At 49.2% G+C, this 13,777-nt stretch overlaps 2 protein-coding genes across 2 annotated transcripts in view; one reads left to right on the top strand and one right to left on the bottom strand.

Annotated features, from left to right (window-relative positions):
• CDHR1 (cadherin related family member 1) overlaps positions 1-2,334 on the top strand; it is a gene marked incomplete at both ends in the record, with an annotated part of 43,887 nt that extends 41,553 nt beyond the window's left edge. The window contains one exon of the mRNA XM_084264399.1: positions 1,783-2,334. Coding sequence (XP_084120525.1) covers positions 1,783-2,334 — 552 coding nt within the window. The remainder of the gene's footprint in view (positions 1-1,782) is intronic.
• A 4,723-nt stretch (positions 2,335-7,057) lies between these two features.
• LRIT2 (leucine rich repeat, Ig-like and transmembrane domains 2) lies at positions 7,058-11,134 on the bottom strand (the record flags this gene model as incomplete). The annotated part of the gene is made up of 3 exons (XM_084264348.1): positions 7,058-7,863; positions 9,846-10,627; positions 11,025-11,134. 3 exons carry the CDS (start codon positions 11,132-11,134, stop codon positions 7,058-7,060), a joined length of 1,698 nt encoding a protein of 565 aa, XP_084120474.1.
• Between the last annotated feature and the right edge of the window lie 2,643 nt (positions 11,135-13,777).

The following is a 13,777-nucleotide window of genomic DNA, read 5'->3' as shown; positions in this document are numbered from 1 at the left end:
AATACAGAAGTGAAGCCAATGGGGTGTGTATCAATGAATTTGTATTCCCTAAGTTTAGGAACATGATTTAGAAATAGTGTTTCTGTGTAACACATGACAAGAGGTGCTCTGAAGTGTCCTTTGGGGATACTTTTAGTTATCACCCTCCACAGATTCAGGAGGGTAATGAGATGAGCATCCCAGTTTAGAGTCACACAGGGAAATCCATCTGATCTCACTGTAATGTCTAAAAGTCAGGGGTGCAAGTCCAAGCATGTCACCAGGCTCTCCTTATACTCACTGTCTTTGATACTTGTTTTAGCATGTGGTGGCTGCTGCCCTGGAGGTGTCCTTTTCTCCCCGTTGGCTAAAAGCTGGGAGCTGATTAAAGTGGAGGTAACCTGTTACTAGACATGCCAAGTGTGATGATGATTCCCTCCTGGAGTTGAGGCTGGAGGAGTGGGGCATGGTGGGCTGCCCCCTCCCTGCACAGCACTACTATCTGCCCAGATAGCCTTGCGGGAGCTTGTATTCATTATAAACTTCCCTTGGAACTGTAGTCCAAGGCTGGACTACCGTGCCATGAGTAAGGATGATCCAGTGCCACGCTGCTGCACCTTATTCCCTGGTCAACCAGGTGTTTATTATACAGGCTTCCTAATTTCTTCTAGTGTGCTGGGTTCGGTTCAGTGTCATTGCAACTGGCTCCTCTCCTGTGCCTAGCTCAAGACCTGGCTCCCTTTATTTACATGCTCTGTCCTGTCCACATTGTACCTTAGCTCCCTAGTTGTATTTATGATAGATACTGGCCTCTTTGAAATACAACTAAGTGAGGGTTGACCGTTTCTCTTATTTTTGATATTTCCAGATCAAGTCCAGGGTAAAATCCTATATTTTAGGCCTCAAGAAGCGTCCGTGGACAATATTTGGAATTTGCATGAGTGGCGTCCTTTCCACCATTTCTGTAACAATGGTGATCTCCACCATCATGTACTGGAAAAGTGTGAAAAGATCCAGGCTGCACCCACAGGGCAAAATCCGCAAAATTATACGGGGACCTCGGAGACGCACAGTGTGCTAAGCTGCGAAGGGAACTGGCCATTCATTTGTCCTTAATATGCCATATGTAGCTGATGTTAGTGCTTATTTCTTCTTTTTCTAAAAACAAAGCTCTTTAGCACTACTCATGTCCCCTACCTCAAAGAGTTTTGTCATGTCTGTAAAAGAGTACTTGAAAACAGAATGCAGCACGTACCTGCTAACTGCTCATTTGTACACTGTAATTTTAGAAAGTGAAGTTTTCTTTCAAGTGAAGGGATCTTTTTTTAATGCCGTGCTCTGTAATAGTCCTACAAATTGCATCACCGTATCACCTGCAACTGTCTTTGGAAGATAATTTTCTACTCATAAATTTCTGTTTGGGTTCAACACTATTATTCCTAGGAAATTAACTCTGAAATGTAGTACAACAATACAGCTGCAGATCCCAGAGCAAATTATTTCTTGCTCAGTTCTTGCAAGTTAAACACGATGGTGACACTCAGGAATCCGTCCTAACTCAGCAGTAATAATCCTGTCAGCTTTTGTGCTTGGCAGGCATCCATCTCGCAATCCTGTGATGCTTGCCCAGTCTCCTGCTCCATCTAAATTCTCCAAACCTGGATTGGCTCTTTGACTCTTGTTTTTTTAGAGACAGCTTCCACTAGTCAGCCCCACTCGCTACATATTTCGGACAAATGAAATTTCTGGGTCACTGTCTGTCCCGCAGAGTAAGTCATGTGTTTTCTTTGTACTCTTTTACAGACTCTTCACAAAGGGCCTATGGCCGCCTTTTTGATGCAAACTAAAGATAACCCCATGAAAGCCTTAGGAGTGCTAGCTGGTGTCATGGGCATAATGGTGCTGATAACTATCATGATCTCCACTGCCATGTTCTGGCGCAATAAGCGATCCAACAAAATCATGCCGGTAAGAAGGATCATAAAAAAGAGACAGACCCCGCAGTCTCGCACGGTCAGGATGGAGTGGCTGAAGTTCAAGAGGCCCAGCAACGCTGCAGAGAAGTTTGTGGTTGAGGACGATGCCAAGAGCCTGCAGAATGAGAACAGCAACAACAACATACAGGTTGTCCCTGTGCCACCGACTGCCCCCTTGCCCCCGCCGCCCCCCACCCTGGGTCCTAAGGGGGACGCCCCGGGATGCCGGGTGCCAACCGTGTCTGGCTCCCTCACTCCCAAGTTTATAAACAAGCAGCTGAAGAAGAGAGGTCATGGCAGCGCCCATAACGCCCTCGTGTCGGAGCTGAAAATGAAGTTTGAGAAGAGGAACGCAGCAATCGGTGAGCCCCACATCTAGGTGCTCTTGGCAGCCCGCAGAGGCTGTGGATTGTGGCTGTGCATGGATATATTTACGTGCTGTGGTTTCCCCTGTGTCTGTCAGCACCCTGTGAACAGAGAGCAGCTTCTCGCTGTGATAGCCACCCCTCACCTCCTACAAGTATTACGCACTACAGAGTCACCCCACCCATTGCAAATGCTGCAGTCCATGTCCACTTGTGACTGCAGTTCCTTTGGCTCATGTCCCAGTGCTGGTCCCTTGTGCAGCTGTCTGACCAGGGTGCTGAGTACCCTCGTGTGGGTCACAGTCTCCCCAAGTGACAGGGGTTCAAGTTTCCCCCATTTTAGAGGTCCCTACCCAGAGTCCTGGTTTTCAAACAGGGTGCTCTGCAGCCAAGGCGCTGGTGGATGCCACTTCTGATCTGGTCTGGCAGGAGGGTTTGAGGCGTCTGAAAATCCATCGCTTCAAATCCCAGACCCACTTTTGAAGTTGTTGGCCTGGCTGTGGCACCAGCACTGAGCCGGCATGCAGTCGAAGGTCTCCTACAGCAGTGATACTGGGCACTGTATGAGGTACCTACAGCAGCTGGTACATGCTGTCCTTGGGGCGCAAGGCGCTTTGCAGCAGCTGGCGGAGTAGCGTGCTCATGGCCTGACTACCTTCATTCCCAAAAGGTAAGCGGGCAGGCTTGGGGAAGTTCTTCATTTTCCTGCAGCTTCTGCTGGGCTTTGCCACTGACATGATGCTGCGCTGCGCTGCTGCCCTGGGCCTGCTCGCTAATCAGGGGGTGGGAGGGCCACTTCAACCTTTCCTAGACCAGCTGGGGCAAGATCAAGTGCAGAAGTTCAATAGCAGCACTCGCTCTGTACTGCCTCCTGCCACTGTGTCCCTGAATGAGGGGGAGGCCAGCAGGAGAAGGACATGATTAAAGCAGCAGGGAAGGTGAGGTAAAACACAGAGAAAAGCGGTAAGTGAAAAATACAGACAAGTGCTGGGAAGTTACATATGTTGGTCAGGGAGGTGTCTGGAAAGATCATTTGGTTTTGCTGGCAGGAGGTGTTGGGGAATGTATTTCATCACCTCTCCTGTCTTGCTCCAGGGACTGGTGAGTGCAAAAGGAGGTTTCCATAAGATATTCTGGTTTGTTCTATCAGTATTTTTGTGTGAATTATGTAACAGTTCATAGGGGGAAAGTGGGCAGCTGACACTTTTTTCCTGTTATGTGACAGTAAAAAGGTACTGAAGGCAGAGCACATTTTTTACTGCATCTACCCCACAGTTTCTCCCCCATGTTCATTTTTGAGATGTTTTTCAGCTGGGCCTGACTGTTTACCATCCCTTAGAGGGAAGGCACTGTGTGCCAGGCTGGCTGGGGGAGCAGCACCCTGAGCCCTGGCCCCGCATGGCAGCTGTGCTGTCATGGATCTGCACCATGAACATGCAGGTGGGGGTCCAGACCCCACTGGTTCATTCAAGAGGCTGATGAGACACCTCCAGCCGTCATTTCAGCTGGCCAGCAGACCTGCCCCTCAGGGGCTCCTCGTCCCTCACCCAGTTAGCTGGTCTAACTCCCTCTGTTTGCAGCAGGACTTCATCAGCTTGGGAGACACCTGGTTGAATGAGAAGTTACCCGGTTATGGGAAAAATCTTGTGGGTTTTAACCTCAATTCAAGCTGCCTAGAACCCAGAGGGTGATCATGGCTCATGTCCCTCACAGGCTGAGACGGAAGCTGTAGCTGAGGGGTGCAGCAGGGTCCCAGGTGGGGGCCATGGCAGCAGCGCTGCTCTCAGGGCCTTTCCTGCCGCCTTTCTTGTTCCCTCCGTTGTTTTCTCACTTATCCCTCCTTCTGGGGCTGTGTGGTCTGAGGCCCAGGCCCTCATGTTGCATGCAGTCACCTTGTTCTTGTCCTCTTGCTGCGAGCTGGTATGAAGGGAGGGGATGTTCAGGCCCTGGCTCCACGCCTGGTGCCCTGCATGAGCATAGGCCTTCTGCTGGTTGTGTCTCCACCAGGTTCTGCAGTATTTCCTGGGGTACCAAAAGTTCCTGATTTATTTACCACTGTTTTACCAATGTTGTATTGAAGCCAGTATTCAATGTTCATTCTCCGATGAAGAAAGCCTATAAAGACCATTCAATTAAGTGAGATTTGACAGGAATTATAGGCTTACAGTTTTAGAGATTATATTTAAGAAGGAATAAAGATGTTTTATTACTATGTTGTGAGACTGTTTTCCAGTTACTCTGTATTTCAAATTCAGGGTTGTTTTCTTTTTTAAATAAATTAAAAAACCTGCTAAAGGTGCTTCGGTGCATGGTGTGCTTCTGCTGGCAATGACACTTGTCATTGCTGTGAGGTGACCGCTCGGGCACAGGCAGCCAGACAGCTTTCCAGGGTGGCTAAATGGCCCTTTCTCAGGCCGTGAGTCAGGAGGGGGGCTGTGTGGGTTTTGGACACCACCAACCTGGAAGGAGAAAAGGCGAGAAGTGGGATGCCATGAGGAGTAGGGGACAAGCCCCTGGCTGCGCTCTGATTATGCTCTGCAGCCCACTGCAACACAGCCCTGAGGGTAAGAAGACTGCTCCTGGGGCGGCAGGTTGAGTTTGAGGCCAGAGGTTGCTGGTTATGCAATTTACTATGAACTTTGTACACATTGTGATGGGATGTGTTGTCTTTCCCTCACTGTTACCTTGCTGTGATTCAACAATTCTTTCTACAGTCTCTGCAGTTTGCGGTGGTTCCTCTATGTTGGCTGAGGTGGGAGAAGGCTAGTCGTTACAGGCACTGGTTTGTTTTTCACTTGCCTTCATACACAGCCCTGTGCTGGTCCTCAACCAGCACCAGTTCATACTTGACCCTGTATACACTGACTCCTCAGGGAGTCACACAGTGGTCTCCAGGACACAGTTGTCTCCCTGCTCAGCCAGCTGCTTCTGCCCCTTCCTCACTGCTGCAGACCCCCCGTCACATGTGCTGCAACTGCTCAGCCTCCCCTGTCCCTGCAGCCAAACCCAGGAGCCCCTGGGCATTCACATTTCTTTGCAACTTGTAACTGCAGAAGAATAGAAAGGAAGCAGAGGACCTCTGCGTATTCTGAAAATCCATCCAGTTTATTCTTTGACACTAAGAGCCTGACAAGACTAGGAAGTCTCATGAAGTAGAACACTGAGAGTCAGCATTGACAAAACAGGTCTCTTCAAAAGCTGTGCAGTAAGGAGGTGCTGGGGGAGGAAATGTGGGGGCTGAGGGCATGGATTACACACAGCAAAAAACAAACTACAACTAGAAAGCCAAAGAAGTGCCGCGTAGTGAAGTTCACATTAGGCTTTATCTCTGCTTACAGCTGAGGTTTCTACTCTAGGTTATTTTCTTTCTGAGTCAGTCTGTAACACCACATATGACAAGGGCTGCGGGTCCATCAGCCATGTGCTTTGGTTGTGCTGGAAAGCAAGAGGCCAAAATAGAAGAAAGTCACCTGTCCTCAGACCTCCAAGAAATGCAGCGTGAGCTGCTCTGCGAGCAGGAGCCGTTTGCCCTTACCTGCACATTTTGGGGAGACGGGTGCCTCTAGAAAGGAGGCAAGCTTTGCTTTCAAAGCAGCAGGATAGGCTGGGGGCCCATCTGCATGTGGGGAAGGAGCCTGGCTTGCACCTTTGGCTCCCAAACCCCAGCTTCAGTACCATGTCTGTCTCCCAGCCACTTGTGCTGATGTCCCGGTTGAGGGAGACAGGCGGTGGCCAGGATAGCAGGGGAAACAGCAGGTGAGTGTTTGCCTGTAAAATGCAAACTGTTCCGTTTTCACCCGTGCTTGTTCTGTAAAAAAAGACTGTATTAACACTTGTGTAGCAATGGGCATTAGGGGGGGTGGGTGGGCTGGTCTGTGTGTGTGTGTGTGTGCGCACTAGTATGAAACTAAACCGGTCCTCCAGGATATGTTTGGGTATCAGTAAAAGGCCCTCCCCCAGTACCCAAAAAATACCCATCTCAAGAAAACCCAAAACCCTGTGCTGCAGGTACAGTGCGCTGGTGTCCAGTGAGTTCCCATGCTCATCACCAGGGATGCGGACATCTTAGGGCTGTGTAAAACTTAATGCGAAAAGCAAAAAAACCCAAACCAACCCCACTCCTCCCCAAACCAGCATCTCTGAGCAATAAATAATAATAATAATAATAAAAAGGGTTTTTCGAAATGAAATAAAGCCATCACCTTAAGCCACTTTCACACACACTGTTGCTGGTTATGACCACAGCCCTGCCCGGGCTGCATGAGGCAGCACCCAGGGGAAGCTGACACCCTGCACAGGGCAGAGCTGGGACCAAGTCTTCCCACCCACCTCCCCTGGAAGACCAGAGACAGACAGAGGGCTGTGCAGGTGAGCAAGGGGAGGCCTTTGCCCTTTTGCTACATATGTTGCTGTAGGTTTTGGGTTTGGTTGTTAGGGGGTTTTGTTAATGCTTGCTTGTGTGTGTGTGTGTGTGTGTCTGCATGCGTTGCTCGGGACAGTGCTGTGAGAGCAGTCTGAGGCCGTGGGGGCACAGTCACAACCCCCACAGTTGCACACACTGGGCACCCTGAGTCCCAGAGCTCCCCAAGCCTGGACATGCACACTGCTGTGCCCCGAATCCTTGAAGCACAGAGCCTTCCTTGCATGGTTCTTCAAGAAATCAAGCACACTCTGTGCCACAAGGCCATCTGCAAAAGTGCCGCTGTGGCCACGTTCACGGGGCAGGCAGGCATTGGGCTAGTAGAGGTCTGCGCTGTTCCTGTGGGGCGGCCGGGTCTTGCCAGGCTCCTCGCGGGCTGGGGGCCGCCGGGCACCACGGCCACCCTCGGGGCGGCAGAGGCCATCCTCGCTGCCACCAGGCAGGCTGTCCAGCGTGCTCTCCTTGCTGCCCGCGGTCTGTGCCTGGCCCCCACGGCGGCGGCGAGGGCAGGCGCCAGGGCAGCGGGCCAGGCAGCCGGGGCGAGCCTCGGCGGTGCAGGCGTACATGCCAGCAGGCACTGCCAGTACCATGGCGCAGACAATGACAATGATGTGGATGAGCTTCTCGCGCTGCTCCAGCTGGCTGACATCACTGCCTGTGACGAAGACAACACACTGGCCCTTGCGGGGTGCCTGGTTGCGCACGGCCACACAGACTTCATACTTGGTAGCTGGCAGCAGGTCGGTCACAGAGTAGGTGTTGACACCAGGGCCGATGTAGATGGCATCCTTCTGCGCGGCATCGTAGCGGCCCACCAGAAGGGTGTACCAGGTCTCCCCTGGCTCTGCCGCTGCTGCTGCAAACCACTCCAAGGTGATGCCATAGACTGTCTGCTTGGTGATGCGCACTTCTACATGGGCACCCGGCTCAGCAGGAGCAACGAGTGCCCAGTCTGCAGGGGTGGTGGACACCCACGGAGCCCCCACGTGGAGGGTGATGGTCACCGAGGAGTTGCCCAAGAAGTTGGCAGCCATGCAGGTGTAGTTGCCAGCATCCACTGGCCGTGCCGCTGGGATCAGCAGCTCTGAGCGGACAGTCTCCTCACTGATGGGCTCAGTGGACACTGTGGGCAGAGGAGAATTGTGTCAGCAGGTGGGGGCCCCTCCTGTCCATGGAGGCAAGGAGCCACCATGTCCTTGGGGCAGCCACAAGACCACTACAGTGTGGGATGGGGGCCAGGCAGACCCTGCCTGGCCCCAGAAAAGAGGAATAGAGGCACATAAACCCCACAGAGCTCATGAGCAAAGCTCTCCAGGCTCAAAGGCAATAAACACACTGGACACCCACGCATGGGAGACAGGGACTGCCCTCATGAGGGCTGGAGTCCTGTGTCCAAATCTGGGGCCCCTAATACAAGAAAGATGTAGAACTGTTGGAGTGGGTTCAGAGGATGGCCACAAAGATGATTAGAGAGCTGGAGCACTTCCCCTGTGAAGGGAGGCTGAGAGAGCTGGTCTTGTCCAGCCTAAAGAAGAGAAGGCTGTGGGGGGGACCTCATTGCAGCCTTCCAATCCCTGAAGGGAGCTTATAAACAGGAGGGGAATCAGCTTTTGAAAAGGGCAATGGCAGGACAAAGGGGAATGGACTAAAGCTAGAGGAGGGAAGGGTTAGATCAGATATTAGGGGGAAGCTTTTTACAGAGAATGGTGAGGTGCTGGAATGGGCTGCCCAGAGAGGTTCTGGATGCCCCATCCCTGGAGGTGTTCAAGGCCAGGTTGGATGGGGCCCTGGGCAGCCTTGTGTAGCTCCAGGCCTGGAGGTTGGTGGCCCTGCCTGTGGCAGGGGGGTTGGAACTTTATGATCCTAGGGGGTCCCTTCCAACCCATGCCAGTCTATGAGTCTATGACTGTATCTGTGCCATCACAGCGTGAGCGGCCCAAGCCACCCATGTGTGATCTGCCATCAGCATGCTCAGATCAGGGAAGTCAGGGCGAGTAACTGAGGGGTGGGAGGCACAGCTGCATTCTAGGCACATGCTCTCTGCCTTCTGTCAGGCTTGAGTGTGGAAAATTGTTGGTCTCAAGAGGTTCTGGCCAAAATGAGGCATTGGGAGCCAGGAAGTGTCTGGCTGGAAGTGAGATGCAGTGCTGGAAGTGAGAATACCCTGTCATCTACCCAAACAGGAGCCTGTGGCTGTGGTCAGGAGCCGTCTATACGATTAATTCAGCATATGCTTGTGTAAAGAGACACAAGTGCTGCTATGATTACAACAAACATCAGGGTAGGATTAAGGGCTAATGCCATCTTATTTAGCTAGCTGGCTGCTTAGGACCACACATAACCTGTGTGGTGCTCGTTTGCATTATTAGCTTACCTGATGAAAATAGCAACTTGTCCTAGTGAAGGCTCTTAGTAAAAATAAATGTGAAGGAAGGCACATGAGAGCTGCACTGTGAGGAGGAAGAGGAAAAGGCAAAGACCTTGTATTATGAGGTCCTCAATAAAGAAGATAAATTATGGAGGCTTATGGACAACAACCACCTCTGTTTTGGTTATATAACATGAATGGAAACAGGCAACGAGGCCTGAGGTTTGTGTGGGCTGGTGTGTTCGTGACAAAACATGGGAAAGGTATACAAATATATGTGTGTGTGTCTCTGTGTGCTACTACAAGCACACACAAATATATGGAGTGTGTGCATACACATATATGAAGTATATAAGGTAGTGTAAATGTGTATGCATGGCTAGATAACTATGTATTTACTATATACATATGACTGAGGTATTATTAATAGTTCTTACATCACATGCCATGAAGAAAGAGTTACTACTAAAACCTCACACATAATTGTGTAAAACAAGGCTGTGCTCCTTTCATCTTTGACTTCTATCCTGCATGGAGCAGCTCTCCTCATGCAGGTCAAATGTGCTTAGACACATCAGATGATTAAGATTATTTGGATTATTGCCACCACAGTAACTGTGATGCTCTAAAGGAGCAGGGAGCTGGTGGGGTGACTAGATGGCCTGAGGACCTACATTACATTTAGTAGAAGAATGTAAATTTTTAATTAAAAAAAGAAAAGAAAAAGCTTTGCTTACCATTAAATGCCCTTAAAAGTTTGAGTGCATAGGTCCACCAGACAGCTGGGGAAGGGCTGGCTTGCACAAAGCAGGTCAGGGTGACGTTCAGTCCCACTGGGACTGTCAGGTTAGTGTCCAGGGATGATGTCAGGGGCTTCGTGCAGCTTTTGAGCTCCACTTCATGAAAAAACTTCCCTTCCCTGAATTTTGGGCTTGAGCAAGTTAAATAGGAATTCATCAGAATAATAGGTGGGCCGACTGACTTGATAAACTGGACAAATCCCCGCAGGCGACAGTCACAAATCCAGGGGTTGTCATGAAGGGCTAGGACGGCATTGGAAATAGCTTCTACCTGCCCCTCCACCCTCTGGCTTCTCTGGTAGACGGGCCAGCTGTAGAAGACATCCCTGGATATGATGGTAAGCTGATTTGAGGATAGATCTAAATAGGTCAAGTTGGGCAGATAGCGGAGTGCATGTTCTGGAAGGACATCTAGCCGGTTGTGCTTCAGATCCAGGATTTTCAGAGCCGGGGTGTCTTGAAATGCTGTCCATGGCACTGAACTTAATTTGTTCCCTTGCAAGCGCAGCTCCTTCAGCGCCGGTAGATATTCCAGGCTCTTGATGTGCATCACCGTGATGTTGTTAAAATTGAGCCAGAGATACTCCAAGGCACTAACGTTCTCAAAAGACCCACGAGGCAATTCTGTTAAGTGAGAATTTTCTATTCTAATTTTCCGGATGTCTTGAGGGATGTTTGCAGGGATCTGCCTCAGCAATGCAGACATGCAGAGCAAACTCCTAAGGAGAAAACCAGAAAATTCTCCAGGTTGCAAATCACATTCGTGGCAAACAAACAAGTTCCCTATACAGGTCTAGCAGCACTTGAATAGTTTAACATATATAAGGAATTGTATGCAGGGCATGCATGAGCCATCCATCCGTCCGTTTGGTTTTACACCCGTTTTTCCACAAAGACTACATTTAAGTCATTAAAATTGCTATGTAATCCAACTATGTATCTCAGGGAAGTAAAAGAATTCTCAGTCTGTGCTCAGGCTAGTACTATTCAAGAATTAGATGTAGCATACCGTGCAGCGAGCTGCTTGGTTTTGGTGCATGTAACATCGGCAAATATCTATTGGGAATCTCAGAGCTGCTTTGCTGGCACTACAACTAAGGTAACTAGTGCTCTTACCTTCCAAAGCTGTTTTGAGAACAAGAGCATCCTGTGACACAAGATGAAACAGATGGGTTTATCTTGTGGAAGGCCAGAAGAAGAAGAAAAATATAACACATAGGGTCCATATTCTCCTTTAAGAAAGCACTGTGCAGGGTGTGCACCAAACATGCCAACAGCCTCCAAGAAGCAAATCCTATTAGTTGTAATCTTCCTTGACGCAGAAATAAATCCTGCTGGAGAGCCGACCCTAAAGAAGACATGTATGGTTCATTGCCTGTGTCAAAGTGCTAAAAATCACCCCTGGGACCACCCTTGGCAATTAGCCTTTAGCTGCATGGACGTTAACAGACATGTTTGGTTGGTTGGTAATATGAAGGTGGAGCCAAAAGCACTCCTGTTCCCAAGTCCTTACATACAGTTAACCAGGCCTATTTAGGTTTTTGTTTGGGTTTATTTTTTTATATCTTATTTTGAGGGGGTCTGTCTCAATCTTCTCTATTTTAGTGGTATTTATCAAAGTCAGTCAGTTCAGGACCAGCCATCACAGCTGTAGTTTGGCAGTGCAGAGGGCTGTCTTGCACAAGCCATCAGGCCCCCAAACCTGCCCACAGCTCTGTGTAAGGTGTACTATTTGCACATGGTGAGTGAGAAACGTAAGTATGGCAGAGTTTTGCCTCTGAAATAACTTCCCCACCACCATCTCCAGGCTCATGTGCCAATAAGGAAAATGGTAAAATAGCTGTAGCCAGTCTGTGGGCTGCTCTGAGGAAAGAATATCTTTGAAGTTAATCTGTATTGTAAAATTTTGGGGCTAGTATTTGAATATTTTAAGAAGTTCTCTGGCTTGCCCTGGAAATTGTGTGCTGATAAATTCAATCTAAATAATTCTACAAGAGAAGATCTGGAGTAAAAAGATTCTTAATTATTTTAGTCCAAAGTAGCAGCCTTTGGTTATGATTTCCACGCAGCACCGTGTTCTCCTGGAGCCATCTAGTGTGTGTCGGCTCCAGTACAGCCTGGTGAAGGCAGCATGCTGCCAGAAAAGGGCTTAACCTCACTGCCAATACACGTGAAGCTGGGTCACAAATCAAGATTAGCCTGAACCTACTTAACCTCTGACCTACAGGACCAGGATAGAAAAATATTTATAGTGTAACGGCTTAGATCTATACAGGGCTGCCAGGGCATGTGCAATACTGCAGCTGCTGCAACCATACAGAAGATGTAGGACTGCTTCTGCAGGTCTTAAATCGACAGGTGCTTTGATATATCAAGGTGAATCAGCAAAATGAGCTGGTGGGGAAACAGTTGTGGCCTGTTGCAGTGCTCACAGTTGCCTCCCAATTGCCTCCGGTGTACAAGCAGCAGGGTGTGAGCAGCGAGCGAGCCTGTTGAGCTGCCATTGCTCACTACTCCCAGTGTCTAACCATGAGCATACAGGACTTTTATTTGTTTCTACAACTGAAATGTTCCTTATTTGTCCATAGTGTGGCACTTAGTGTTTCAATAGCTGCTCTACATTTAACATGACAATGAGCCACGAGTGAAGGAGCAAGGCTGCTGCTCTGTAGCACTGCAGATACAGCAGCTACAAATCCCCACCTGGCCACGGTGACATTTGTTTTGGTGAAGCTGTTGCTGTTGCGATGAGCAACACAGCATGAGCTGAGGCAGACACTCCTCATGCACTTCAGTGTAGTTTAAGCAGGAAAGCGAACACCCATCATCAGGGCTGACGAAGGCACCGAGAGTGCTGCAGGAGCAACATCAGCAGCTACAATGGGAGGATGTTCCTGGTCATCCCTCAGCTCCGTACGCCTTTGAGCACAGTATAGATGCATAATAGTGCCCAATATCCTGGGGTGCAGCCAGTAAAATTTCACCCAGGCATCTCTGCTAGAAAGAAACACGTTAATTTAAATAAATTAGTTTATTAACAGGGGAAAAAATAGAATTCAGATGTTTTTCCCATGGAAACTCTTCTCCCAGTTCCACCTGGCCTCTACAAGGCCTTTTACAGAGTGGTGTCAGTTAGCACCACAGGCCAGCTGTTTTCAGGCTGATAGAGATTTGCTGCTTGAGAGGCCATTTCTCTAAATATTCCCAAACACCAACTGTACTCAGAAGGTCCATTATTAACCTGAGAAACCAGTGGTGAATCGCGTATCAAAATGAGATCTACCCACTCTCTAGGGTAGAGAGGGAGAGGGAAAGGGAGAGGGAAGGGAAAATGGGAAGGGAAAATGGGAAGGGAAGGGAAAAGGGAAAGGAAGGGTAAGTAAAAGGAAGAGGAAGAAAAGAAAAATCACCCAAACAGTGTTAGCTTCAGGCATTATGTTTGTATTCCCTATTGGAGTGGGATTTTGTTGCCTCTTTAATTCAGCCCAGTCTATGCCCGCCTGTAAATTTAATGGTCACTTTTGTGACAGCAGATGTCCACTCAGTTCAGCGGCTCTTTAATGACATGTGGCATCCTGGCTGAAGCCAAAATGCAGAACAGGCTGTCTAAAACCCAAGCTGTCAAAATAAATCTCGATAGAGACATTGTCTGCTAATCTATGGGAAGTGAAGTTTAAGAGACTCTGTGTATTGCCAAAGCAAACGCCAAAAGGATGCCCATTGCGTGCTCCCAGCAATGGCAAGGGTGTCAAACGCCATCTTGAAATGACAGGCACACACAGGTCTGTAAGAGATCATGTCCAGGCCGACGCTTTACAATTACAGTCCCTCTGCCAGGGCTATTCTCTCCCTGCTGGGGAGAATATATG

Source organism: Gallinula chloropus (assembly GCF_964237585.1).
Source record: "Gallinula chloropus genome assembly, chromosome: 5".
NCBI classification, from domain to species: domain Eukaryota; kingdom Metazoa; phylum Chordata; class Aves; order Gruiformes; family Rallidae; genus Gallinula; species Gallinula chloropus.
This window is presented reverse-complemented; position numbering and strand designations above follow the sequence as displayed.